The sequence below is a fragment of the Crotalus tigris genome, unplaced genomic scaffold (genome assembly GCF_016545835.1).
Source record: "Crotalus tigris isolate CLP2741 ecotype Arizona unplaced genomic scaffold, ASM1654583v1 scf7180000020588.15403103151:6194809, whole genome shotgun sequence".
Classification (NCBI taxonomy): domain Eukaryota; kingdom Metazoa; phylum Chordata; class Lepidosauria; order Squamata; family Viperidae; genus Crotalus; species Crotalus tigris.
This window is the reverse complement of record NW_024098092.1, coordinates 587,533-613,539: the sequence shown is the minus strand read 5'-3', so window position 1 is coordinate 613,539 and position 26,007 is coordinate 587,533. Positions and strand designations below refer to the sequence as shown.

Genomic DNA, 26,007 nt, shown 5'->3' with positions numbered 1-26,007 from the left:
GCGCAAGAGGCACCGTGCCCCTGGCAGGACATGGAAGGCTGGCCTGGCCACTGCCCTGGCCACGGAATCCCACAGGCTGTTCTCTGCATGGCATGATTCCTTTGGTAACCACCCTGACAAGGGAGCCGAGAGTGCTTGGTGCCGGCTCCTTTTCCTCATGTTGGACACCTGCTTGCCCACCTGAGCTCTGGGAATCCCAAGCGTATTGGAAATGGTGGCTCTGCTCAGAGAAGAGGCGGAGAACTGGAGCCCCCAAAGACTTGCCATCCTGGACAAGCCACTTCTGCCTCCGCTCGGCCTGCCTAAACGGCCACCTTTCAAGAAGCATCTTCCGCTTCACCCACCCCTTCCCTAGGATGTCCGAGCAGGCCAGGGCCGTGTCCTTCTCTTTGATGCAGGAGACAAAGGAAAGGGAGCTGACCCCCCCCCCCGTCCCTTCTTCCCGTTCCTACCTGGTTGGAGCCAGGGTTAGGAACATTGATGATGCCGGCCGCTTGCTTGGCCTGCAGATAGCTAATAAAGGCCGCTTTGAGCGACTCGGTCTGGTTCACCACGTCCTCTTGATCCCGGCCACAGGGCAGGGCCAGCAGCAGGCAGTAGTCACTCTCCACCTGAAAGACAACAGGCAGCCCCCGGGCCTGAGGATCACGTCCCTCGGGCACCTCCAGAACCCAAGAACCATTTTGATCCGGAAAACGAGCAGCCTCGGGATGCTCACAATAATTAGGCGTTTTTATTTTCCGGGCACAGAATCTTCGTTCTGTTAACTTGCAAAAGTGTTTCCACACACACACACACCCCACACACACACCTCAGCCTATCCCGAACCTGGGGAGGAATGAGGAGGAAACGCTGGAAATGGGCCTGAACTTATCACTGCCCTTTTCTAAGGCAGGGACCTGTGTCCTTCCACCTGCATCCTTACTGACCTTGCAAACACGGGGAAATTACGGCCAACGCTAAGAGCCTGAATGCCGGATCTCCTCCGGGCTTTTCATCTCTCACTCCAGAATCCCACCGCTCCAGGTGGAGGCTCTGAACTCGGCCGTGGAAGAGCGGCGAGCTTCTTACTGGGGCAGTTTTTGCACCACTGCCTTTCTAAAAGTAAGGGCTGGGCGCACAGTCCCTCCTCCCCGCGCTATCCCCAGCGTTAGCCACAGGCCTAGAAGGGTTGCTAACGACTGGCAGAGGCAGCTTGCCAAACAGGAAGACAGGCTCAGCCGGGGGCCTGATTCTTACCATCATCCGGCGGGTCACCCCTTCCAGCTGTGGGGCTTCCAGCCTCATCCGCTGGGCGATCCTCAGGGGAGGGCCACCCTCCGGGGCCGGCAAGGAGCGGTGCGCCAGGACGTTGTTCCCGGACACAAAGTGCAGCTGGACGGCCGCGGTGTCGTTCTTCAAGGCCAACAGTCCCTGCCACACAATGGGGTACTTCTGCCAACCCAAGGAAGAGCACAGGAAGGTTAATCCCCAGAGGCTGAGCTGCAAAAGAAGGGCCACTCTTGTCACCCACCCACCCCCACCCCGATTCTCCTCACAAAACTTCCTGGGATGGAGTCCCAAGATCTGTCCCTCTCCCCCTCCCAGAGATGGTCGACTCACCGTCAGCAGCTGGACCATGTCCACGGGTCTCTGGGCGACCGAGTGACCGATAGAATCCTGTTTCAAGGCCGACTGCGATTCGGACCGGGGTAAGGCCAGCCCTGGAGCTGCCCCAGGACCGGCAGTGGTTGGAATAAAGAGGGCCGGCTTCGGAACTTGAGCTTGGTGGGAAGGTGGGAGCTCCTGCTTCACTGAGGTGGCGACGGGAGAAGGGTAGGAGGAGGTCTGGCTCGGGTGCAAGTGAGGCTCCATCTGCTGGACGTGCCTGTTGACCACCGGGTGGAGGGAGGGGTCTGGCCCCGTTGACTGGGCTCCTTTGGGCTCTTGGGAGATCTGAGGGGTTTTGCTGTGAGCTGGCTGGTTGGGGTGCGAGTGTTCCCCTTCAGGCAGACCCTGGGAGACAGGAGCAAAAGGAGATGCCTTAGGCCTCCCACGCGTACACTGGCCCCTCCGGCTCTTAGGCAGGGTCAGGCAGAGGCCTACTCAAGACAGCCCTGCTCCCCTTCATCCAAAGGCCCTCTGCCAAGTCCCCAAGGCAGCCCTCACCCCACAGCACTGCCACGTGCCCCCACTCCGCTCTTCAGCCCAGGCTAAGCAGGGGACGCCCTTTCGGGAATGCCCCAGGCAAGGGGAAGGAGACCCCCAAGGTTGCAGTTGGCACAATTTGGGTACGACCGCTAAAAAGCGGGAAGCCCCCCACCCCCCCCTTCCCTGGCTGTTGGGCTGTTCGCACCAATTGCTCTCGGGAGCGGCACGTCCTACCCTTAGACCAGTGGTACTCAACCTGTGGGTCGGGACGACCATTTGGGGGGGTCGACCCTATTTGGGTCGGACGACCATTTGGGGTCGAACGACCATTTCACGGGGATCGGCAAACAACGCAGTCCGCCATTTCCCCCCCCCCTTTTCCTTAGCTGTGCTACTCCCTTTTATTCTATTGGCTTTTGAAAGCCAATAGAATAGACTCTCTTGAATAGAGACTAATTCTCTTGGCTTTCAAAAGCCAATAGGAATTGTCCAGGCTGTCTCTGCCCTGCTGAGCCCGCCAAAAGTCCCATTCTGCAAACGGTGCTGCACCAGTGGAGTAGTCCTTGACTTACGACCGGTTGAGTAGTCCTCGACTTACGACCGGTTGGGGGGGGGGTCGCAGCATTAAAAAGGTTGAGAACCACTGCCTTAGACCCTCAGCTGCAGCCCCTCCGTGACAAACATGGTAAAGAGAGCAGATGGGCCCACCAGTGGTTATCCAGGGACAGCCGGGTCCCAGGTGGCTGGTTTTGGCTGCCGACCAAGGGCACCCCTGCCTACCCATGAAGGCCTTGCCTGAGGCAGAAACTGTGCTCCCGGGCTTACCTGGGAAGGGGTCATGCTCCGGGAAGGAAGCCCGATCGGTGATCCCCCAGAAAACGGAGGGTGGCCAAGCTGAGCGGCTGGGTGGTAGCTTCGCATGTCTCCGTACACCGGCCGATAATCGTGGAAGGAAGTCCCGCTGGGGTGCATCATCTGCACCCCGTGAGGTACGACCACCGGCTGGGTCAAAGGCAGTCCTGGCAGCTGGCCGCTGAGGAGCCGGGGCTCGTTGTGGGGCGAGTGGGCCATCTTGACTTCGGAGGCCTTGGCCGTCTCTTTGCCTGCCTTGGTGGCCGGCGGCGTTTTCACCGATCTCCCTTCGGGCGTTCTGGACTGCCGCGACTCTGGGTGATGCTCGCTGCCCACTCCAGCCATGTGTGGGTGCATCATCACTCTCACGTCGCGAGGAACGCTGTACTGATCGAGCCGGATGCCGGTTGGATGCACGCGGTAGTCTGGCTGCATGACCAGCACGTCGGACTGCACAGGAGCCGAGCCCCGGCACGCTGGGTGGTGGTAGTGCATCTCTTCCTCGGAGGCGTGCTGGGAAGACAGAGGCGGCATGACCATCTCCCTGATGGGGGCTGGCTGGGGAGTGCTGGACCGCTGCGGCTGCAGAGGGGCCCTGGGTGAGTGGAGGGCCTCTGGGCGGAGGCCGTAGGGAAGGCCCGGCAGCGGAGGGGTGTTCATGCGCACTTCCCCCTGGGAGAGGTGGCCCAGGGAGACTGTCTGGGTCACGCTGTGCGGGGGCATGATCACAGACTGCTCCGGGTGCATGCTGGAGATGTACTGGGGCATGGGAATCCCTGGGCAAGGGGAGCCTTGAAGGCCCAGCATGGAGTTGTTCCCCGACAAGGCAGGGGAAGCGGGGCCCCCGGGGTGGCAAGCTCTCGGGAAGGGAGATGGAGAGTGGCCGCTGGTGCGGGGGGAGAGCGGCTCTTGCTTGGCGACCAAGTGAGACACGGGCCTGTCGGCGGGACCTCCTGGCCCGGTGCTCACGTGATTGGCCTCAGGATACAACTTGGCAGACAAGGAAGGATGGTGAGGACCCACCCCGGGGCTCAGGTTAGACGGCTGAAGGGGCTTGTTCTCCCCTTTCAGAGATGTGGGGTCCGGAAGCTTCTTGTTAGCGGAAGAGGCAATGGTTTGAGAGAGGACCATCTGGTTGTGCACCAGGATGGACGGAGTGTTGGTGGACTGGGAGGAGAGCACTTTAACTGGGCAAGACTGAGCAGTAGCTGCCTGGATAGCATCAGACTTTTCCGAGCTGCTGCTGCTACTGCGCTCTGGCTTGACAGGGGTAAGCATAGGGGAGGAGCTGTACTGCTGGGCTCCCAGGACCAAGGCTGGGGTGGAGGCGCTCCCGTAGCCCACAGGGGCCGGGGAGCCCTTTGGCATCGACTGAGAGGGAGCAAGGGACTCCTGCTTAATCTGGGACTTGGACACAGACTGCTGAAATTCAATGTCTACTGCGCTGGCTGGGGGAATCTGGCTAATTTTTGCAATGATCCGCTGGGAGCCTTCCGTCTTCTGTCCCGAATAGCTCAGGAGCACCACCCCTTCGGAGGTATTGACGCGAAGGCCTGGGCTGGAGCCCGTTTCCACCGGCCGGTCCTCAATCACAGCCATGGAGCCTGGGTGGAACCGGCTGTTGTCGTTGGGACTGGGCCTCTGCTTGTATTTGGGGGAAACGGCGGTCACCAGGCACGTCTGGGGCTGGGAGGCTTGTTTCACTAGGGTGATCCGGGGGGTCTCCTCAAGGTCAATGCTGTGGGGCATCCTGCTGATCACGGAAGTCGCCTTGGGGGCCAGGACAGCGACCGCCTTTTCTTTCTCGGCCAAAACGGGGGGCTCTCCAACCGGCAGCTCCAAGTTGTTTGCAGTAGGAACGGGAGACTTCTCTTCTAGAGCCGGCCTGGGAACCTCTGCCGGAGGGCGAAGGGATGTTTCCTCCGCGCGAGGGGAGCTCACGGGCTCGGCTATAGCTGTGGTGACATATGTGGAGGTGGCCACCCCGGTTGCGGGCACGTATTTGGGCTCCATCAGGATCTTGCGCAAAGTGCTAGAGTTGGGGTCAATGTCCGATGCTTTCGTGTCAGGGGGAAGAGCTGGCGGTGGGGTGGAGCGAGACCGCGTCTCTTCGTGCTTCACAATCCACTCGGTCACCTTGGTGGTGCTGGGATGCAGAGGGACCACACCAGCCTGGACTGTGGGGGGAAGCTTCAGTGCTGCTGCAGTGGGAACTGTAGGCAAAGGTGCGCTTGGAGGGCTATCCGGAGAGGGAATGGGAAGGTTTTCGGCCGCCGGCTTCACTCTGATCCCGCCCTGACCTCCCTCGTCCACAGGAACAGAGGGCAGCAACCCATCTGAGGGATTGGGCCCCCGCTCAGTAAGGGGGTCCTGTGAAGCTGCCTCCAGGGGTCCAGTCACGCTTGCCTGGGGAATTCCCAGTCGGGAGGGGGCTGCCAGAGGGAAGGCTTTTCCCTGGCTGTCATCTGACATGGCTCCTTCAGGGGTCCCTGTTACTTCTGGGACACTGGGGGATTTGCTCTGGGCTCTGTCGGCCTCAAGCGTCCTAAATTCCACCAGGTCTCCTTTCTTGCTGGTGCTCCGCTTGCGCCTGGGCCGTGTGGACTTCTGGCGTCCACGCTCCTTCCGAGAGCCCTCCGCCTCCTGGGAGGTTTCTGCCTCCTGGGCTGAGTTGGAGGATTCACTTAGGCTGACTTCAGCTTCTTTGCTTTCTGTCTCCACGGCTGAGCCGGGGCCCGGCGGCTCCCCCGAAGTAGCTTCTGCGTCTAAGATATTGCTGACCGCCTGGTCTGTCTCGGGCTCCATGTCCTCTCGTGCAGAAGGCAACACCAAGGGTTCGCCGGGCAAGTCAGCCTCGGACTCAGCAGGGTACGTTGGTGGAGCTGCAAAGCCTTCTCCCTCGGCAACGATGTCATTGATGATGGACCCTATGGCAGCCGCCAGCTCTGTTTCGCTGGCCTGGTGGGCGGGTTTATCCCCCTCTTCGTCCTGGCGAACGTCGGACACCTCAGCCGCCTGCTGTTCCTTGTAGGCCGCAATCGCCGGGCCTTCCGTCAGCTTGGCAATGTTCTCCACTGCCTGCTCGAGCTCAATCTGCTTGGCCAGCTGGTCAGCTTCGGGAACCCGGGCCGATTCGCAGGCAGCTTCTTTCCTGGTGTCCTGGAGAGGGTCTTCGGCCTCGCTCTTTGAGAGCTGCGGAGAGTGTTTGTCTTCTTTGGGGGGGCTTTTACTTTTGGCTGGGAAGGGGGACAAGGGCTCCCCTTCCTCCTCGCTGGGCCGTAGCGCCCCTTTCACTTCGTCCACATTGAGACGGATTTCAACATTTTTTAGGCTTTTAATCAGAGATGCTTTATCAACAGCCTTGATGCTCCTGGACCGTCCCCTTTTGGCCTTTGTCGCTTTATCTGGAATACATTTTCTTTCAACAATTTCAACAGGGCAGCCTTCCGATGTATGTTTAGACATCTCCACTTCCTTCCGGTCTCGCTTTGGCTCGTGGGGGACCGTCTCCTTCTCCGCCTTAAGCTTGCCACAGTTCTCGCTGATGGGCAGCCCTTGGCTGGAGGGATCGAGGGTCTCCTCAGCCTCTGGGGACGCCTCTACCTTAGGTTCGTTCTTCCCCTTTTTAGCCACCAGCGTCTGGCTGTGGAGCAGCTTCTGCGATCTGGGCGAGCGCCATCCCTCTGTCGGCTTCGGGATGTCTACCGTCTCTTTCCCTTCGGCTTCTTCTGCCTCCTGTGGTTGCGCCGGTTCAACCTTGACAGGAGAGACTTCCTCCTCGGGTTTGCGCCGTGCCTTAGGAGGTCGGCCTCGTCTGGGAGGGGTGGGAATAGTTGCCGGGTCTGGGGGTTCTCGTTCAATCCTTTTTCTGGTTGGCCTGGTGACTTCCACGACCTCTTTAACAGACGACGGCAGGTCGTGATCGCCTGTAGTTGCGTAAACAGACCTCACATTTCTACGTCTGGTGCGGCCCACTGGCAAACTGGGCTCCGGGTTTTCTGGCTCTGCCACCGCTGCAGCGCTTGGAGACTTGGCCACGTTCCTTGAGCCCTTCTCCGCTTCCACCTTCAGTTCCAGGACCTTCAGAGTTTCCCCCCGGGGGGAGCCAGAGCGTTTCAGCTTCTCTCGATCGATCCTTTCGCTCTTCCTCGTGGCTGGTTTCTCTGCCACGGTGGCCACTATAGACTGAACGGGGGTTTTGGAACGCCTGTTTTTATACAACTTTTTGTCTTTCGCTACCACGGGGGGCTCAGCTTCCATCTCTGTGTCAGAGACAGCAGGCAGGACCTCGGCCAGGGCCTCTGCTTTCTGGCCAGCTCCACACTCCACGGCTGGAGAAAAAAGATCTTCTTTAGGTTCGGGCAGCGCCTCAGACTTAGCTGCCAATTTGTGCGGCAGCGAGCCCAGTTCAGCCTCTGGGTCTGCCCCAAGAGCCGCTTGGGAGAAGGAAGAGCCGGGGGTGGGCGGTTTAGTGTCCAAACAGGAATGGTTTTCGAGAGTTCTAGAGTCTTCCTCGGGAGCTGCCATGGAAAAGGCACTGTCTTTGCTGTGATCCATCATGGGAGCAACTTCAAGGTACTCAGGGGGATCAGTTTTAACAAGGTCCTCTGGAAGGGCCTTGACCCCTTCCAGCACCGCAGGCCCAGGCTCCAGGGACTTCTCCTCCCTCAAAGGAGGAGGCGCCTCCAGGAGGGGCTTCTCACCCCCGGTTTTCTCCGGAAAAAGAGGCAGGGGTTCAGGGGGGATGTGGGCAGCTGGCGAGGGTCCCACAGGGAGGGGCGATTTGTGCTCTGGCTCATGATGCTCAGACCCGGCTTCGGGAGTCTTTGGCCGGTTTTCCTTGTCTTCCTGTTTTTCGGCTTCTTTGGGCTTCTGGTCTTTTTCCTTCTCCTTTTGCTGCATTCGGGTGAGCTCCACGAACCTGCTGTGGAAGAGAATCACGGGTTCGGGCATGAAGTCCGATATGCTGTTGGTCCCATCTAGAGATGCTTGTCTGCTGTACAATCTGCCTGACAAGAAGTCGAGCTGTTCGTCTCTCTTCTCCAGGTGCTGCAGGCGCTTAGAATCCTGCTCGAAAATGGAGCTGTGCAAAAAACGGGACGCAAAGAGCTCCTGCCTTTCCTGTTCTTCTTCTTTGTGATCCTCTTTCTTATCATCCAACTTCCCTCCCGAGTCTGGCCTGATTTTTTTCTTCTTCATATACCAGGAGGGAATTGGCCTCGGGGCAGAATCCACTTTCTCTTTGTCCTTATTGTTTCTGAAGCTAGCAAATCTTGAATCCCAGTCGAGAAAAGACCAGTTTTCCTCTCGTGACGAAGAGAGGGATTTGGCTCTCTCCAGCAAGGCTTTTGTATCCGGGGTGATGGTCTTGTCCAAAGCAAAAGAGTAAAATTTATTCCTCTCTAAGGAAGTCGGGAATCGCTCCTCTCGCTCACGTAGTTTCTCTTCCCTGTCTCTTAATAAAAAAGACAACCTGGAGCCCTCCAGGAAAGGAGAGGGCCTAGGAGAGCGGGGCTTTGCGTCGCCCTCGTCCTCTGAGTCTGAGGGCACCTCCCCCGGTTCCAGATCCCGGATGGAGCGCTTTCGGATACTGTCCCGTTTGACGATGCTACTTGGGAAGCTAATATCCACCCGCCCAGGTTCTTGCTTCACGTGAGAGTCCCATTGGGCTGGTTCCTCCTCTGAAGTCAAGGCGGACAGTTTTAGTTTAGCAATCTCTACCATCTGCTCCCTTCTACTCGAATCGTAAGGGTTAAATTTCAAGGCATCTTCTGTCATGGACACATTTGGATACGGAAGCCCCTTTTCTTCCATTCTAGGGGATTCTTTCGCTTCTTTGAAAGTTATCAGCCTGGGGGAATCCAGCACTTCCTCCTCCTCGTGGAATGGGAAAGGCCTCAGGCCAGGAGAACTGATGGTCCTCTCAGAGTCTTCGCTCACCTGGCGGGAGCTCCGGTAGTTTCTCTCCCTCTTGGTGCTGATCTCAAACTCAAAGGCCTCGCAGGATTTCTTCCGCTTACTTGGAGGGGAGTCGTCCGTCACGTCTTGCGGGGGCTTCCCCACTTCGTGCACCAGGCTGCGCCGCTCAAAGTCATCCAGGTCTCTTTTGGGACTGCCAAACCGCTCGTGTTTGGCGGTCTCCATTTCCATTTGCTGCTTTAGCCGCCGGCTTAGCTCCATTTGCTTTCGGTAGCTCTGGGTGTGATCTATGTCGATAGGAATTTTCTGTTCCACATCTGAGGAAGGAGGCTTTTCGTGGGCCACTTTACGGTCAGAGGGTTCCTCGGGAAAACTGCAGTAGTTTTTCCAAAGCTCATCCCGCTCTGCTCCCTGCTCATCTAACAGCGGTGCATGTTTGTGCTGCAGTTTTATGGAATTCACCCTTCTGGAGGAGACCTCAAGGACCTCTAGGGGCTCATCAGTCACTTCCCCCAGCCTAACCTGGAGCTCTAGAACGGGCCGTGAAACAAGGCCTACAGAAAGGCCCATTGGCTCTGTAGTGTCTTTGGGACTGGCCACGCTAGTCAGTCTTTCCAGTTTGATTTTCCTAGTTTCCCTTTTAATGGCCTCTTTTCTCAAAGATTTCCTTTCAGATTCTGCCACATCCACCTGCTTTTTCAAAACGACTCGGCCTTCCTCTTCCTCCTGACTGATTCTTTTGATTTCCATTTTGTGCTTGTCAGATTTTAGGTTTGCCTCAGCGAAACGTCTTTTGCGAGCCTCCAGTTTTTCTAGGTCCACCGGATAGGCCACTTCACTGGATGGGTCTGCCTTCAGGTGCTTCTTAGGCTTCAGCTTCCCATCCTTGTCCACCACCTCAATGTGGCTGGCCAGGACCTTCTCTTTGGGCACTTTGGTTCTGATGGATTCGAGCTTCGGCGGGTCCGACTTGGTCTGATCCGCCTGGGAAATCTGCATTTTCTGATCAAGCAAGGGGGGCTTGATGGGATCGCTCTCCAGCTTCCCTCTCAATTTCTCCAGCTGAGGCTGTTCGAGGACCTTCCCTTCCTTTTCTCTCACTCGGGTCAGCACCACGCACGGCATGAGATCCAGGCGGTTCTTAGCAGCTCCCTCCCTCTCGACTCTTTCCCGGCTCTGCTTGCCGCTGCCTTTCGGTTTTTCGGGACTGGGCTCCCTTTCGTTTTCCGGGTCGGTTTCTGAAGATGGGGAGCTCGGAGAATGCACTTTGGCCTTGCGCTTCTGCTTCTCCACTTTTTCCTTCTCGAGCTTCTCCGGCTTCTCTTTCCTCACCAGGCGCTTGTCTTTATCCAGCCGCTCTGGCTCAAAAGCCCGCTCTTTTTCGGGTTTTTCATTTTTGGCGTAGCGTTCGAGGCGGCCTTTGTCCACTTTGTCATAACGGGGCGGAGAAAGGGAGCTGCAGCTGCCGCTGTGCTCGGAAGAGCGGCTGTAGATCCGCCTCTCGGAGTCGCTCTGCAGCCGCTCCGACTGCGACGGGGAGGCGCTGGGGCTCTGCGGCCGCCGGGAGTGAGTGGGGCTTTGACTCCTTTCCAGGGGCCTCCTCTCGTGCTCTCGGTCAGACTCAAACCGCTCGCGCTCACGCTGCCGGTAGCTGTACTCCCTGATGTCTTGCTCATAAGTGTCTCCCCTGTAGTCTCGGTATTCCCGGGGGTCATCGTAATACCGGGGGTCATAATAGTCTCCCTGGTAAAGGTCCCAATCGGCATAAAAGTCCCTGCCTCGAGCTGGGTATTCCCTCCGAGGGTCTTCCGGATACGTCCCCGGTGTCCGAACAGCCTCGTAATAGGTACGATCCGCAGCATAGTCATAGGATGCTCTTCTTTCATCCCTGCCAAAACCAGGGAGAGAAAAGGGTTAGCTGAAACATCACAGGACGTCACGTGCAGATTGATCGCGATTCGCACCGATTCAAGAGAAGGTAGCTCAAAAGGGAGCAGGGTTTTAAACAGCTCATCCCCCTCGTGAACTGAAGCCAGATATGACGAGAGCATCTAGTCCAGTGGTTCTCAACCTTTCTAATGCCGCGACCCCATAATATAGTTCCCCATGTTGTGGTGACCCCCAACCACTTATACATCACCGGGTGCCAGGGGAGTGACCAAAGAAAAGGGGAAAAAAATGGCAGACAGCCTTGTTTGGTGACCCCCATGAAATGGTCGTTCGACCCCAAATGGGGTCCCGACCCACAGGTTGAGAACCACTGATCTAGTCTAATCCTCTAAGCACCGCTGGATCTATCATGGCATCCCTAAAAGAGGGACCTCCATGTTCTTTTTATGCTCTCTGGTAGAGACCTCGCTGCTGAATAAGGCAGCCTATTCCTCTGTCTAAAGGCTTGACTGGTCAGGATACTCCTCCCGATCAGCAACTTAAACTTATTTCCTTGCAGTTTTAACCTCCTGGTTATCTGGGGCGAGAGTGAAGAAGGCCCTCCTTCACTGTGTCTTTCAAACTATCAGTCTCACCCATCAACCCTCCCCCCCCACAAAATAAAATACAGCATGGCAGGAGTGGGAGGTTAATGGTATATATAAATAGAAAGAAGAGGCTGGATTTAAAGTTGATAGATAACTCTTCTGAACTGACCAACGTTTTATTGTAGCGATTAGTTTCCTCTTCAATAACCATAATGCTATGGGACACAAATTAAAAATTGCGCAAAGCAGACACTTTGCTGCGGAGAGGAAAAATACGTCGCTGTTCGGTCGAGAATTGTTTTCCAATTCCAAAATGTGGAAAAAGGCAATGACGTGCGAAGAGAAAGGCTCACCTTCTTTCTGCAAACATTTCGTAGAAGTCTCGAATGTCCTGACCCGTTTTCTCCATAGAATGATAGAAGGCCTGCTGGCTCTCGCGGTTTGCAAAATCCACCTGAAAAGTAGTATGACTTAGGCAGGCCGTTCTCCTCTAGTTTGGCTAATTGCCAGATCGTGAAATGTGAAAATATTCCCACACAGGTTTACCCCCCCCCAAAAGCACAACAATGAAAACAAAAATTGAGGGAAAGCCAAATGCATGGGGACAGACCCCTACCCCAAACGGTCCTCATCAGAAAAATAGGATGTCTTGTTGCTCTGGAGAAGATGCTAACTTTCCTAGAAGCTTGTCAGTTAAAGAGGAAACTCAGGGCAGCCTCAATTTCTTTTTGGGCTGCCTGATTTATTTATTTATTTATTTATTTATGAGACTTATATACCGCTTTAAGTGCAAGCACTCTCTAAGCGGTGTACACCAGTAAGCAATGTGTGTGTGTGTGTGTGTGTGTGTGTGTGTGTGTGTGTGTATACATATATATATATATATATGTTTTCTGAGGTTTTCGCGGGTGTTTGTATGTAGGTCTTTGGTTGTTCGGGTTTTCTCCCGCGTAAAATTGGAAGTGTCTTGGCGACGTTTCGACGAAGTCCCATTCGTCATCTTCAGGCTGGTGTTTTCAGCTTCGTGCTTCGAGCAGCAATGGCACGAAGCTGAAAACAGCACCTGAAGCCTGAAGATGACGAATGGGACTTCGTCGAAACGTCGCCAAGACACTTCCAATTTTACGCGGGAGAAAACCCGAACAACCAAAGACCTACATACAAACACCCGCGAAAACCTCAGAAAACATATATATATATATATTTATATTGCCCCCAACAATCTGGGTCCCCTGATTGTGAGCACAGGGATCTCGTCCCCTCTGGCCCACTGAAACAGACCGAGCCTTCTCACCAGCTGTTTCTTTGCCTGTCAAACTCTCTATGTCCCCCAGTGCTGATAATGATCTCCATGTGGCAATCCCAAAGAAGCTCAGGAACCCTCTGATTCCTAGAAAATCAAGTGGCAGCTCTCACAGGACAACTGCTAAAAGGCTGAAGGCAAACACGGAAGAGAATCATCCCACCACACTGCCCAGCTTTCCCGCTACTGTCATCTAAGAAAGCCACAGGGCAGGTTCAAACTGCTGGAGCTGCTGGTTAGGAGGACGTTCACAGGACCATCCCTGTTTCGCTGTCAGGTTCAGCTCCTGACTAGAGATGAGACACTGCGCTAGGCGCCATAAACACGGTCCGTATGTGAAAGGGAAGGGAGGGGACACCTGAGCAAAGCAATAGCAGATTAGAAGGCAGGTAGAACTGCATTTAACAACAGAAGCGGGGGGAGGCTCATATTCCTGTCGAGAATAAAAATTATGATCACTCTAACTGGGGTTATTTTATGCCGGATGGCTAGGAGAAAAATATTCTGTGCCACAGAGAAATTCCCTTACGTATTTTTTTTTTTTTTTTTAAAAAATGGGTCTTGAAGAAGCTAAATTTGCAGACCTTAATTTTATTCCCGCTGATTTTCCTCCCCTTGGTTTCTTTGACAGCTGCCTGTGCGTATTCTACCTCGTTGTAGAGTACCAACGCCATGCCTTTTAAGTGATCAAACGCCACCTGTGAAAACAAAATGAAAAATAAATGGAGAGGGGAAGAATCGTCATAGTAGCTGAAGCCAAGAGAGTTTTCAACTATTTCAGAGACAAGGATGACAAGAATTTTGAACGTTCTCTGTGGGCGTCATCATTTTGCTTTCTAATTCCTTGTCCACCACAATCGTTCTTCGTGGACTACAAACAGGGAGTTAGCACTTGGAGCAGTTATCCAAAAAAAAAGGGCAAACCATCACGGCAAGTCTACCGATGTTCCTGAATGTTCTGCTTCTGTTTCAATCCAACAGGCTTGTTCAGGAGGCTTTTCCAGCCCAACCTGGGCCCAACAGAACACACTGTTTATTTATCCTGCAATGTTACAGAAGCCGCTGGGCAGAAGTCAAGATCAACTTGAATAGAGCTTAAAAAGGAGCCTCTAACGCAGTGGTTCTCAACCTTTTTAATGCCGCGACCCCCAACCAGTCGTAAGTCGAGGACTACTCAACCGGTCGTAAGTCGAGGACTCCTCAACTGGTGCAGCACCGTTTGCAGACTGGGACTTTTGGCGGGCTCAGCAGGGCAGAGACAGCCTGGAATAATTCCTATTGGCTTTGGAAAGCCAATAGAATTAGACTCTATTCAAGAAAGCCTATTCTATTGGCTTTCAAAAGCCAATAGAATAAAAGGGAGTAGCACAGCTAAGGAAAAGGGGGGGAAAATGGCGGACTGCGTTGTTTGGCGACCCCCGTGAAATGGTCGTTCGACCCCAAATGGGGTCCCGACCCACAGGTGGAGAACTACTGCTCTAACGAGATCCTGCTGGCAGAGCCATAAACCAGCTTCCAAAACTAATGTAAAAATAGAACTCGGGCGTGGTCGTGCTCCAGGCCCAAACAGACTAGTCCAGGGGTCTTGAAACTTGGCCCTTTTATGACTTGTGGACTTCAACTCCCAGAATTTCTCAGCCAGGCACGCGTGCCTGGCTGAGGAATTCTGGGAGTTGATGTCCACAAGTCATAAAAGGGCCAAGTTTCAAGACCCCTGGACTAGACGATGGAGCATTTTGCAGGACAGACGAAAGCCCGAGAGGGGGGGGGGGGAGAGAGAGAAAAATGCATCCCAAGTAGGGGTCAGAAAGGCAGGCCAACTCATGCAACGGAAGACCGGCCCACCTACCTTCACCACAGGGCCGTAGCGGCAGAAATGTCGGGTCAAATACTGATCCGTGAGGTTTGTCGCTAGTCCATCCAGCCACACGCAGTTGGTAGGCATGCTCTTTCCAAAGCCCAGCTGGACACCCAAGTGGAAAACAGCCAGCCAGACAAGAAATGCACAGTTAAACTCATTTGAACAAGACTGTTATGGAAATAATAATGCTTCTGTGGCCAGCGTCAACAAGTGCTGTCTTTTAAAGTCATTTGGACACGCTCACTCCCAGGGCAAGTCGACTAGGATAAGCTCCCCTGTGTGGTGCCGTGAAACAAACCAATTAAGGGGGAAGATGGGGAATGCCCCTTGACATGCCTACGACGCTTGACCTCTAGGCCAAGCCTGCCGACAAGGTGGCCCAGAAATTGCCATCGCGGGGAGAGAAAAAGGAACCGGGAAGAGTGGGCCTCCCTGATGCATTCCATCCGGATGCTGCAGAATCTACGCCAAGGGTAACAATATCAGAGGTACGGAATGCAGCTAAGAAAACTGATATAAAAATTAATAGCACAAACCATTAGATAATACGCACGGATGGAGCCGCTACTGAATAAGAACGAACGAACAGTAAACAAAGGGGACAAGGCATTACCTACCAAGCACTGTCTGGAAGAGCTCTACCGTAACAATCTACAGTTTCATTAATAATCTAATAGCCTAACTTGGAATCGGGGTCAGAAATGAAGGAAATAATGGGCACCGCCCAGAGCCATGCCCTACAGGGGGCTCCACGTACCTTGAGGCGGTTGTTTCCAAGATATTCTCCATCCATTTTTTTGATTGCTTTGCAGACACTGGCAATATCGCAGTACTGCAGGAAGGCGTATTGAGGGATCCCATTCACTTTCTTAATGTCAATATCCTGGCGGGGAAGGAAAGCATTAAGGGAGGGTCTAAACTGGCAGCACCATGGAGGCGGCTGGATCAGGCAGGTATTCTGTACCTCCCTCAAGAGATCTCCCCCCCCCCCGGCCACGGGGCAGCTGACACACACCTGGCTGGGCTGACCTATCAATGAACACCCCCTTTCTTTTCTAGGCCTGAATATCCAGGAGGTCCATTTCCAGAGGGAAGTAGCACCAAAGGCAGTGCCCAAGGGAGGCTCCTGGCACCCTGCACCAACAGCTGGAGGCTCTTTGCTACTGTCCAACAGCCCAACCAGCTCTCATTATTGAAAAAAAAGAAGCCTAGCCAGTCCATCTGATTCTGCACTTACTCTCCTTGAACTGGAAGCGGAGAGGAAAGGGACCGGCCGGCCCCGTTCCTCAAGTGGAGAAGATGGGACCGGAGAGGAGAAACTCCAACGGCTGCCCCTGAGCCTTCCTCTCCAGGTATCAACAACGCATCCCTATGAGCGAGCGTGCTCTGTGCTGACTGTGCGCACATCACTGGAGGTTTTTAAGGAAAGTCTGGACGGCCACCTGTCTGAAATGCCACAGGGTCTCCTGCCTGAGCAGGGGGTTGGACTAGATGACCTCCACGGTCCCTTCCAGCTCTAGTCTGATTCAATTTGATTCATTGCTGACCAAGTCTAATCCAGAGGTCCCCAACCCTTGAATAGCAGTTAGAGGGCAGTACTGCAGGCCACTTTAGCTGACTGTGTTCAGCAGGTCAGCGGTTCAAATCTCACCGGCTCAAGGTTGACTCAGCCTTCCATCCTTCCGGGGTAGGTAAAATGAGGAACTAGATTGTTGGGGGCAATGTAAATATATATATATACATTGCTTACTGGTGTACACTGCTTAGAGAGTGCTTGCACTTAAAGCGGTATATAAGTCTCATAAATAAATAAATAAAATAGAGGTTTTTCCCACGGACCGGAGGGTGCATGGTTTTGTGTGCTGCCTGCAACCTGTGGATGGGGCTTTGCTTGTTTGGGCGGCCCGGTTGCTGGCATGCCGTGGCCCGGTGCTGATCCACGGACCGGGGTTTGGGGACCCCTGCTCTAGTCTTCCATTCCTTTGCAATTCACAGCTCTGAAGACCGTAAGTGATGAATGAAAACAATTGTCTCTTTTTCTTCACTAAGCTGATGGCTTATCAGAAACCGAAGGGGTACGGAGTACACCTCACATGCGTTATATATGGAGAGAGAGAGTGCCCAAATCTAATGGACTAAACGCCAACGTCCAGTAAAAGGAGAACACACAGATATTTTGCCTTGAAACTAGGCAGCCTGGTTAGCTGAAGCATACAGAGGTGAAGAAGAAGAGACACGATAGAAGTGTACGGAATTATGCTTTGTGTAAACAAAGTGCATAAAGAGAAACCGTTTTCCTCTTCCTCAAACAGTTTTATTATTGTTGTTATTATTATTTTTGCACAAGGCTGGAATTTGCCACCGTGAGGCATGCTGGCTACCAGCTTGGCTGGCTTCCAACAAGGGTTGGATTAAGCCATGGAAGACGTGGGGATCTTGGTCCCGAGGACTCATGCGATGCCTCTGAAGGCCATCTGCCCAGCTCCTTTGTGCAGCCGGTGGGCCACTGTGGGAAAAGACCGCTGGGCTAAACTGGCCAGAGATCCGATCCAACAGGGCACAGCTTGCGCTTTTATCCTCCCAGAAAGTAACACAGGCACACCACTGCTTTAATTTTCAAGACCACGCACTGCAAAAAGAGAGAGCACGGTGCCAGCAAGGGAGGGACGGTCTGAGCAATCAGCTGCTCAGAGCAGAATAAATGGTGCCTTTGATCGAGCAGACAAGGGCAACCGATTTCCTAGAAAATTTGTGTCTCAGCACAGGTGGGTTAAGCAAAGCTTTGCTCAATTGGGCAGGTATTTTAAATTTTCCCGTTAACAGTTTATTTATTTATTTATGAGACTTATATACCGCTTTAAGTGCAAGCACTCTCTAAGCGGTGTACACCAGTAAGCAATGTATATATATATTTACATTGCCCCCAACAATCTGGGTCCTCATTTTACCTACCCCGGAAGGATGGAAGGCTGAGTCAACCTTGAGCCGGTGAGATTTGAACCGCTGACCTGCTGAACACAGTCAGCTAAAGTGGCCTGCAGTACTGCACTCTAACTGCTACGCCACCTCGGCTCATGTTCACGGAACTGACAATGTCGTTTATCATCCCAAGTGGACCATCCGCAAAGATTTCTGTTGTCCCTTTCTCTTCGCTACAACTCCTCCTCTTCCTCACCAACGTTTCTCCCGGGCTACACAAAAAAAGGGTGAAAAGGCATGGCTAGCCCTTTTGCTGATGCCGTTTCACCTTTTCACAGGTATGGGAAACCTCCCTGGGCAAATCGAGGCGAACTTCGGCTGTTTCACCCAGGAGGAGGGCGGTAGGGGTAGGAAGTGCTGCCTGGGGTCACCTGGCACTTATCTGGGCAAGGGTGTGGGAGAGGGATGGCAGCCCTTCAAGCATTATCTTCAAGAGACTATATTTAGATCAGTGGTTCTCAACCTTTTTAATGCCGCGATCCCCAACCGGTCGTAAGTCGAGGACTACTCAACTGGTGCAGCACCGTTTGCAGAATGGGACTTTTGGCGGGCTCAGCAGGGCAGAGACAGCCTGGACAATTCCTATTGGCTTTGAAAGCCAATAGAATTAGACTCTATTCAAGAGAGTCTATTCTATTGGCTTTCAAAAGCCAATAGAATAAAAGGGAGTAGCACAGCTAAGGAAAAGGGGGGGGAAAATGGCGGACTGCGTTGTTTGGCGACCCCCGTGAAATGGTCGTTCGACCCCAAATGGGGTCCCGACCCCCAGGTTGAGAACCACTGATTTAGATGGTTAGGACATAGGTGCCCTTTCAGGAATGGAGTTTTGTAATTTCTGTATTAAAGACCCATAAAAACTAGCCCTGGGTTAGGTTTCTCTAACATGGTTCTGACCCATAGAGAGCGCTAAGCTGCCTGTACGTACCACTATTTCTCCAAAACGCTGAAAAATGTTACGAAGGTCATAATATGTGGTGGTTTTCTCCAGGTTACCAATGAAGAGCGTTCTAGTCGCTTTAGGGTGAAACTCATCAATCCTTTCGTCCAGTGGCCGGAATTCGTTCTCGCTTTCGGTTTCTGAGGGCCAGAGAAACAAAAATAGCATCTTCTGAGACTTTCCTTTTTTTTTTTTTTTTTTTGCTTCTAAGAATCGGCTAGCTGTTATTTGGGTCAGTAACCCCTTCCCACTCCAAAGGTTTTTTTTGCACTCAAGGATGCCGGAAGATAAACGGTTAGAGTAGCCGGCGAATCCCCGAGAGACGATGAAAATGAAATAAAATTCAGAGCAAAAAGAAAAATTCAGCTAACTAACCTGGAAAAATAGCTGCTAGAACAGTGATGGCGAACCTTTTAGAGCCCGAGTGCCCAAACTGCAACCGAAAGCCCACTTATTTAGCACCGGGTGCTGGGTGGTCACGGCCCACTGGGTGGTCATGGCTGTGGTCATGGCAGATTGGGTGGTGTGGTCAAGGTGGGCATGGTCACCTCAGTGGGCAGGAGACTCGTCCTGTGGGGTGAGGCGAGGCAGGGCGGGGGTGCCATTGCCATGGGGCAAGGCGAGTCAGGGGCGGCTGCTGCCTGACACCGTCGGCCCCTGCACACAGAAGCCAGTGAGCGCATGGGGGCCGACAGTGTCCGTCAGCAGCCACAGCCTGCCAACCCGTCGACCGCCCCACTCTGGGGCTCTGCAGCCCACCGCCAGCAGTTCAGAGAAGCCGCCTCTGAGCTGGACGGACGGCCAACAGCTGAGGAGGCGATGCAGTGGGTCGTGCCCAGGAAAAGGAGAGCATGTGAGGCCAGGAGGGATGGGATGGGATGGGGGGGGAACCAGCCGTGCTGGGATGCATCCGGCCAGATGGGAGCTCGGTGAGTTAGTGGGCGGCTGGTTGAAGAGGGACAATTGCCATTTCCAGAGCATGGTGCGCGTGCCATAGGTTCGCCACCACTGTGCTAGAACAACTTCAGAAATGAGTTTGGGTGCCATTTATGATTTTCAAATTATAGGAGGCCAATGGGCAAATAAAACCGACAAAGGCTGTGCTGTGCTACGTAAAATGAAAAGCGGGACAAGCGATAGGGAATCCTGAATGTGCAAAAGACTCTTGCGGTGTCTCGTTTTTTCCCACCTCTGGAAGGACGGGTGCCCTACAGCCTCTGTCTGCTCCACCTCCCCCAAGCCAGCGCCTGACTCGGATCAAATTAAAAACATCACCAGCCAAGCATTTGCTCCTGCGAGACGGAGCCACCAAAAGCAGACAGAAGGTATAGGGAACGATACTCCAGGCTTCTCGCTTGCACAGCGAGAACCAGTTCTGACAATCGGACGGAAAAGCAACACTTAAAGACAGCTCGGGGCCCTAAGCTGGCTTTAAAATGGCCTCGAATCTCCTTCGCTCCACCCAAGACGTTCTGATATGCTATAGCCAGACATCTGGGGGGGGGGATGCAGAGAAAGCCCCAAGTCGCTCCCAGGAGGGCTCACCTGGCCCTATCCAAGCCGTCACTTCGATCTGCATGCCAAAGAACAGCTTCCCTTTGGAGGCGTTCAGAGCCTTTTCCTGATCTTCCTGCTGGCGGAAGAACACCAATCCGTATCGCTCTTCGGAGGCTCCGTGAATCTGGACGGAGGTCACCTTCCCGTATTTCTTGAATTCATGGAACAGCCCGTCCTTGAGGCTGGTGTCTACACCGCAAGGAGCAAACCAAAAAGGAGGCACGGTCAGCTTTGGCATCCAAAGCGGCTCTTTAGCTTGAAGCGTCTCTTGGCGTCGTACGCTTTTCTACCCATAATTAACAGAGCAAGCACACTGTAAGGACCCACCCCATTTTGCATCTTAAGAAGACAGAACTCTTGGAATAATTCTTCCAACAGGAATCCTTTATTAAGAGAAAATGGTTGCAGGCGTTCTAGACAGGACTTGGGGTCCAAGCTCTCCCATTCAAGGTTTTAAGGGGTTCCCCAGTAGCCCCACCCAATCACCCCCTTCTTCCAGCGACAGTTTCAGGCATCACAATCCCATCCCCTTTTCCTTACTGCAGGCTGGATGGAGACTTCAAAGAAAACTACATTAAAGGCAACAGCTCCATTCTTATGGTTAGCTCTTTTGGCAATACACACAATCAGCTTCTTTGAAGTGTACCGAAGGAAGTGAGGGCCATAAAGCCCCTTTGTTCACCCCCTTCTCTTTCTTTATGACAGAATCCAGAGAGGGCAGAAATGGGGTTTTCTATAATTGATAACTGGAGATGAAGTATAATTGGATTCTGACACACACAAAAGATGCACGCCAACGGCTGGCGTGGCCGCCTCAAGCACCTACTCCCCCTCCTCTCCTTTCTTGAAGCAACCCCTGCCCGTACCTTACTGTAGGGAACACCTGCATTTTGGCTGGAGGGTACAGAAATGAAAAAGAGGGCCCAAAGAACCCTCCCCATCCCCAGAAAAAAGAGGAAGCCTAAAATATTTGTGTTGGTCAAAGAAAAGGCTGAACCACCTTGCAGATCCACCCCACCCTTCTCTACAATGAGCAGAGGGATTGGCCCGGATTTCCTTGGGGGTAAAACCTCTCTTACAATACGCAAGGGGAGGCAGTCTGTCCAAGGCCTGCTTCAGTAAAAAAAGCTCAAACCACCTATTTACAAAATGTAGGCCAGAGCAACCAATACTGTAATTATAAAGGTGGTGTCTCATTCAACTGGCTCTACGTGTTCTCGTCAGCTTCGGCACAGCTGGGTGGAGTGGCCCCTGCGATGCAGGCAGGTTGCGTGGGACTTACCTGTAGAACGCACAGGAAGATTTTGGACCTTGATCCCGAAGCTTTTACGGGGCTCATCTTTTTCCAGAGGTGGAAGCAACTGGGAGGTGGGGGCTGGAACAGCTGTCGACTGAACGGAACGGGCAGGAGACTCATCGCTCGAACTGCTACTAGAGTCGCTGCTACGGGCACAGAAGGGGACAGGGAGAAATGCAGTTAGCAACAGTTATGCCAGTGGTTCTCAACCTTTTTAATGCCGCGACCCCCAACCGGTCGTAAGCCGAGGACTACTCAACCGGTCGTAAGTCGAGGACTACTCAAGTGGTGCAGCACCGTTTGCAGAAGGGGACTTTTGGCGGGCTCAGGAGGGCAGAGACAGCCTGGACAATTCCTATTGGCTTTGGAAAGCCAAGAGAATTAGACTCTATTCAAAAGAGTCTATTCTATTGGCTTTCCAAAGCCAATATTTATTTATTTATTTATTTGTGAGACTTATATACCGCTTTAAGTGCAAGCACTCTCTAAGCGGTGTACACCAGGGAGTAGCACAGCTAAGGAAAAGGGGAAAAAAATGGCAGACTGCGTTGTTTGGCGACCCCCGTGAAATGGTCGTTCGACCGCAAATGGGGTCCCGACCCACAGGTTGAGAACCACTGAGTTATGCAGAGGCTCCAAACAAGGCATCAGGCTTGCCTTCTTCCCCCATCCCATATATTGTGTCATCTTCCAGGAAGTGCGAAGGGATGGGAAAGGATTTAGGGCAAGTCATAATCCGAAATCTCTTTTTAACTCTTCGGTGAAGGAGAATCAACCGTCCATTTTAAAGCCTCTACTATCTAAAGAATGTAGACATGCAGCCAGAGAATTCAGACTAACCGAAACAGCCAGCACACTTATTTTAATAAAGAGCTCTGCATCAGAGACCTACAAAGGCTTGGAACCTCCTTCTTGGTTCCCACACAACAGAAGGCAATGTTCATAAAAACAACTCAGCCCACTCAAAGAATTTTAGCCTGACTGAAAGGTTGCAAAATCCTCAGACAAAGGAGTCAAACATCCAGGTAAGGTGCAATGCAAATGCCCGCACGCCGACAACAGGGAAGTTAATTAAATCTTCAGTTTCAGCTTATCAGTAGTAATACAGGAAGCCTGAAAAATTATACTGATTTTTTTCCCCCCAGAGAGCAGCATGATCAAAAAGAACAGTTATTTGTTTGCCTTCTGCCAATAAACTAAGAAAAGTACAGGTTGTAAAACCACAGTAAACAACTTATGACTTGCAAATCTTAAATCTGCTTGTCCCAACTCGGCCCCTCCCAAATATTCTGGAATATAGCCACAGAATTCCTGATCAGGGTTCTGAGGGTTGTAGTCGATAACATTCAAAAAGCCTTGGTTGTGGAGCATTGATTAATAGAAGGTGCTAGTAAGGAAGGGAGGATCATAGTATGTGGAAAATAGAAGGCCCAACAAAGGTGTGGGAAAAGGAATTTAGCTGAAAAATAAAAGCACAAGGTGTACCAGTTATCTCAAACTCATTGAACGTAACTTTAAAACAACAGCACTTGTTAGCTGGGAGAGACACCTAAGTTGGCAAAAAGGGCAGGGTCGCAAAATTGCACAAGGCGTCTTGTGCACCTGAGGGACCTTACAAAGATTGAGGAGTTCTACCATCAGAGAACTGGAAGGACTCTCATTAGCGCCTCTGGGCAAAATGAGCAGAAGCTGCATTCAGACGTGCAGGCCGCAAGCGGAAAAGGCAAGTTTGCCAGCAACAGAAAAAACATGACCCTGACGAAGCCTTAAGACTTAACCCGGATACAGCGTGGCTGTGTTTCTTGGCGCTGTCCTAGGTCAGGTGAGAAAGAATTTGTGCCAGGTGATCCGTTCTTAGCCAAATGAGTCTGAATCCCCAGTTCGAGCTCCCCAAAGGAGCTGCTGGCACAGATCCCAGTTCAAAGGATGCAGAGTTGGGATCCAGCAGCCTTTTCCCATAGCCGAAAGCTCTCGGGCGGCAACTTGCAGGAAAACGGAGCTAGACTACCCTCCTTCCTGGAATATTTGCCTGCCCCTGATTTTCAAGAGAAAAAGGAAAAAGGCTGGGGCGACGGGATTGCTTCACCACTTAAAACTCTAGGGCTGCCCCTTGGGGACAGATGGGTTGGGGCAGTTGCTCCTGCTGACACAGAAATCAGCTAATAGGCTTGAAGACCTTTGGCCTAATTCATCGCCCTGTGGTTTCCTCCAAAAGGGAATGTACCTCTTTCACCCAGAACTTTTATCAAAACCCAAGGAATTCCCACGCTATATGCACTCTATCCTATTTTTAAAATCTTTATCTCCCTAAAGTATTTGACCAGGCGTCCTCTGCTAGCCATGGGGTTTATAGGTGGGGGGAAAAGTGAACAAGGGAGCAGCAACTTGCTGTTTATGTCTGGTAAGCCGGTACAGGAAGACCCAACAATTCCCAAGAGCATAATATAAGTGCACAGGAGTCTGACTGATCCTTGCCAACAGTCAGCTACCCCGAAACAAGGGGATTTCATCCTTAAGAAACCCCTAGAGTTGAGCAAGAGGGACCTGCCCAAGGCCCTCCAGCTGGCTCTGGATCCAAGTCAGGATTAGAACTCACAACCTCCCCGTTTCTAGCCCAGGGCCTTTTTTAATCACTCCACCAAGCTGGCTGTCTCATTTCAACATTCATAGCTGGTTTGTTTTTGTTTATTTAAAGCCAATGAGACTCTTTGTAAATAAGGGGGGGGTTAATCTTTAACGAGATTAGCAATTCTGTTGAAACAAGGCTTGCAAGAAGAAAATAAATGCCTAGGGTTGCAACGGTCAACCAGAGCGTTCCTCTACACGCCTAGACAAATTAAGGTCTATATTTTACTTTTAGGAGTGAAATGAGTTTAACTGCTTGATCCGGCACATGTCTAAACACACAGCAAGGAAACAATGGACTTCCTTTGTTTTTAGACAACGTATTGGTGTCACAGGAGGACAAGCATCCGTGTGAGAATGGCATGATCTCTCCCAAGACAGGACCTGCCATCTGCAGATGTCTGAATCACCCCTGGGATGAGGGGCGTTCAACGGCTGTGGGGTTATGTAGTCCTTTCAAAGGGGCAGACAGCCAGCTCCTGAAGCAGCCGCCACTGGTGACCGACAGTGAAGGGCAAATAATCCTGCTTCTCTCTCCCAGCAGTAGGAAGTGCCAACATAATCAATCCCATTGGTTACCCTGCAGAAAAGTGCCACCCAATTTTCATTTGATTGAAGAGTTAGGGATGCTGGTCTTGGTAAACAGAATACCAAGTTGCTTCTAAATCGACCCAACATACTAAAATGCCTACAATGGTATGGATAAAAAGCTTGCGTTTATTTTCAAGGTTTTGCTTCTCTAACACTTGGGTCTTACTCCCAAGATCCTCTGAGGCCAGCAATCTCAGATTCTGCCGTCAGGCCAGATGACGCAAAAAAAAAAATAAAAAATCCGGGTGCCGACAAGGGAAGCCGACTCCGCTCTTGGATCCCACACAGCTCCAGCTGCAACATTAATGTATCACCTAAGACTGGAGGCTGATTAAATAATAACTCTCATTATAATAATTTCCCTAAGAAGCTAAATGCGTAAGGTACTTGAAACGACCTCAAGCAATATTCGGTTTGCACTGGAAAGCAAACTAAGTGCATAAGGAAGTAGAAATACAAACACACAAATCTCTCTCTCTCTCTCTCTGCTACATAGCAGTTATAACACACACACACACACGCACACACACACGCACACACGCACACACACCACAGTGGCCAGTGGTTTCAAACTGCCACACGGTTGCCCAGTTAATTAAGCAAGCCCAAAGAGAGGGATGGGCAATAGGCTTCTTTTTAAAAAGACATTTGTTGATCCTTCCAATCTCCCATTCTTTAAGGGCTGTCCAAGATTCTGAAAAAAAACAAAGTGAGATTAGAAATATCCCTGAGGCAGGCACAATGTGTCCTCCATTCTAGCGGGTGTGTGTGTGTGTGTGGCTTTTTATTAACCAGTGAGTCATGGAGAACAAACTGAATCTGCCAAAGGCTCTAGAGCAGGGGTAGGCAACCTTGGCTCTTTTATGACTGGTGGACTTCAACTCCCAGAATTCCTGAGCCAGAATGGCTGAACTTGGAAACCTCTCCCTTTCCCCTCAGCATGGCTGGCTCAGGAATTCTGGGAGTTGAAGTCCACCAGTCATGAAAGAGACAAGGTTGCCTACCCCTGTTCTAGAGGGACTAACATCTAGATAGAGAATGTCTATGGAGATTCCCCCCCCTTTATGGATTACTGCCTTGTCGTGGCGAAGGGGCTTGTGAATGAAGTTATAAGCTATGCCGTGCAGGGCCACCCAAGACGGACAGGTCATAACAGAGAGTTCTGACAAAATGTGATCCACTGGAGAAGGAAATGGCAAACCACTCCAGTATCTTTGCCATGAAAACCCCATGGACAGTACTAAAAGGCAAAAAGATATGACGCTGGAAGATGAGCCCCTCAGGTCGGAAGGTGTCCAATATGCTACTGGGAAGAGCAGAGGGCTAGTACTAGTAGCGCCAGAAAGAATGAAGCGACTGGGCCAAAGCCGAAAGGACGCTCAGCTGTGGATATATCTGGTGGTGAAAGGAAAGGCCGATGCTGTAAAGATTTTTTCTCCATAGGAACCTGGAATGTAAGATCCATGAAGCAGTAGGTGT

General features: G+C 52.3%; 1 protein-coding gene across 3 annotated transcripts in view; it reads right to left on the bottom strand.

Moving 5' to 3' along the window:
- SPEN (spen family transcriptional repressor) overlaps positions 1-26,007 on the bottom strand; it is a 53,947-nt gene that overhangs the window by 1,264 nt on the left and 26,676 nt on the right. Inside the window, exons 4-14 of one of the 3 annotated variants that reach the window (XM_039367586.1) lie at positions 21,298-21,458; positions 20,004-20,204; positions 18,447-18,598; positions 15,300-15,425; positions 14,531-14,644; positions 13,266-13,379; positions 11,732-11,832; positions 2,956-10,789; positions 1,603-1,995; positions 1,240-1,482; positions 453-611 (exon numbers count right to left, since the gene is read on the bottom strand). In XM_039367586.1, coding sequence (XP_039223520.1) covers positions 453-611; positions 1,240-1,482; positions 1,603-1,995; positions 2,956-10,789; positions 11,732-11,832; positions 13,266-13,379; positions 14,531-14,644; positions 15,300-15,425; positions 18,447-18,598; positions 20,004-20,204; positions 21,298-21,458 — 9,598 coding nt within the window. The remainder of the gene's footprint in view (positions 1-452; positions 612-1,239; positions 1,483-1,602; positions 1,996-2,955; positions 10,790-11,731; positions 11,833-13,265; positions 13,380-14,530; positions 14,645-15,299; positions 15,426-18,446; positions 18,599-20,003; positions 20,205-21,297; positions 21,459-26,007) is intronic. The other 2 variants (XM_039367587.1, XM_039367588.1) reach the window with 2 other exon arrangements.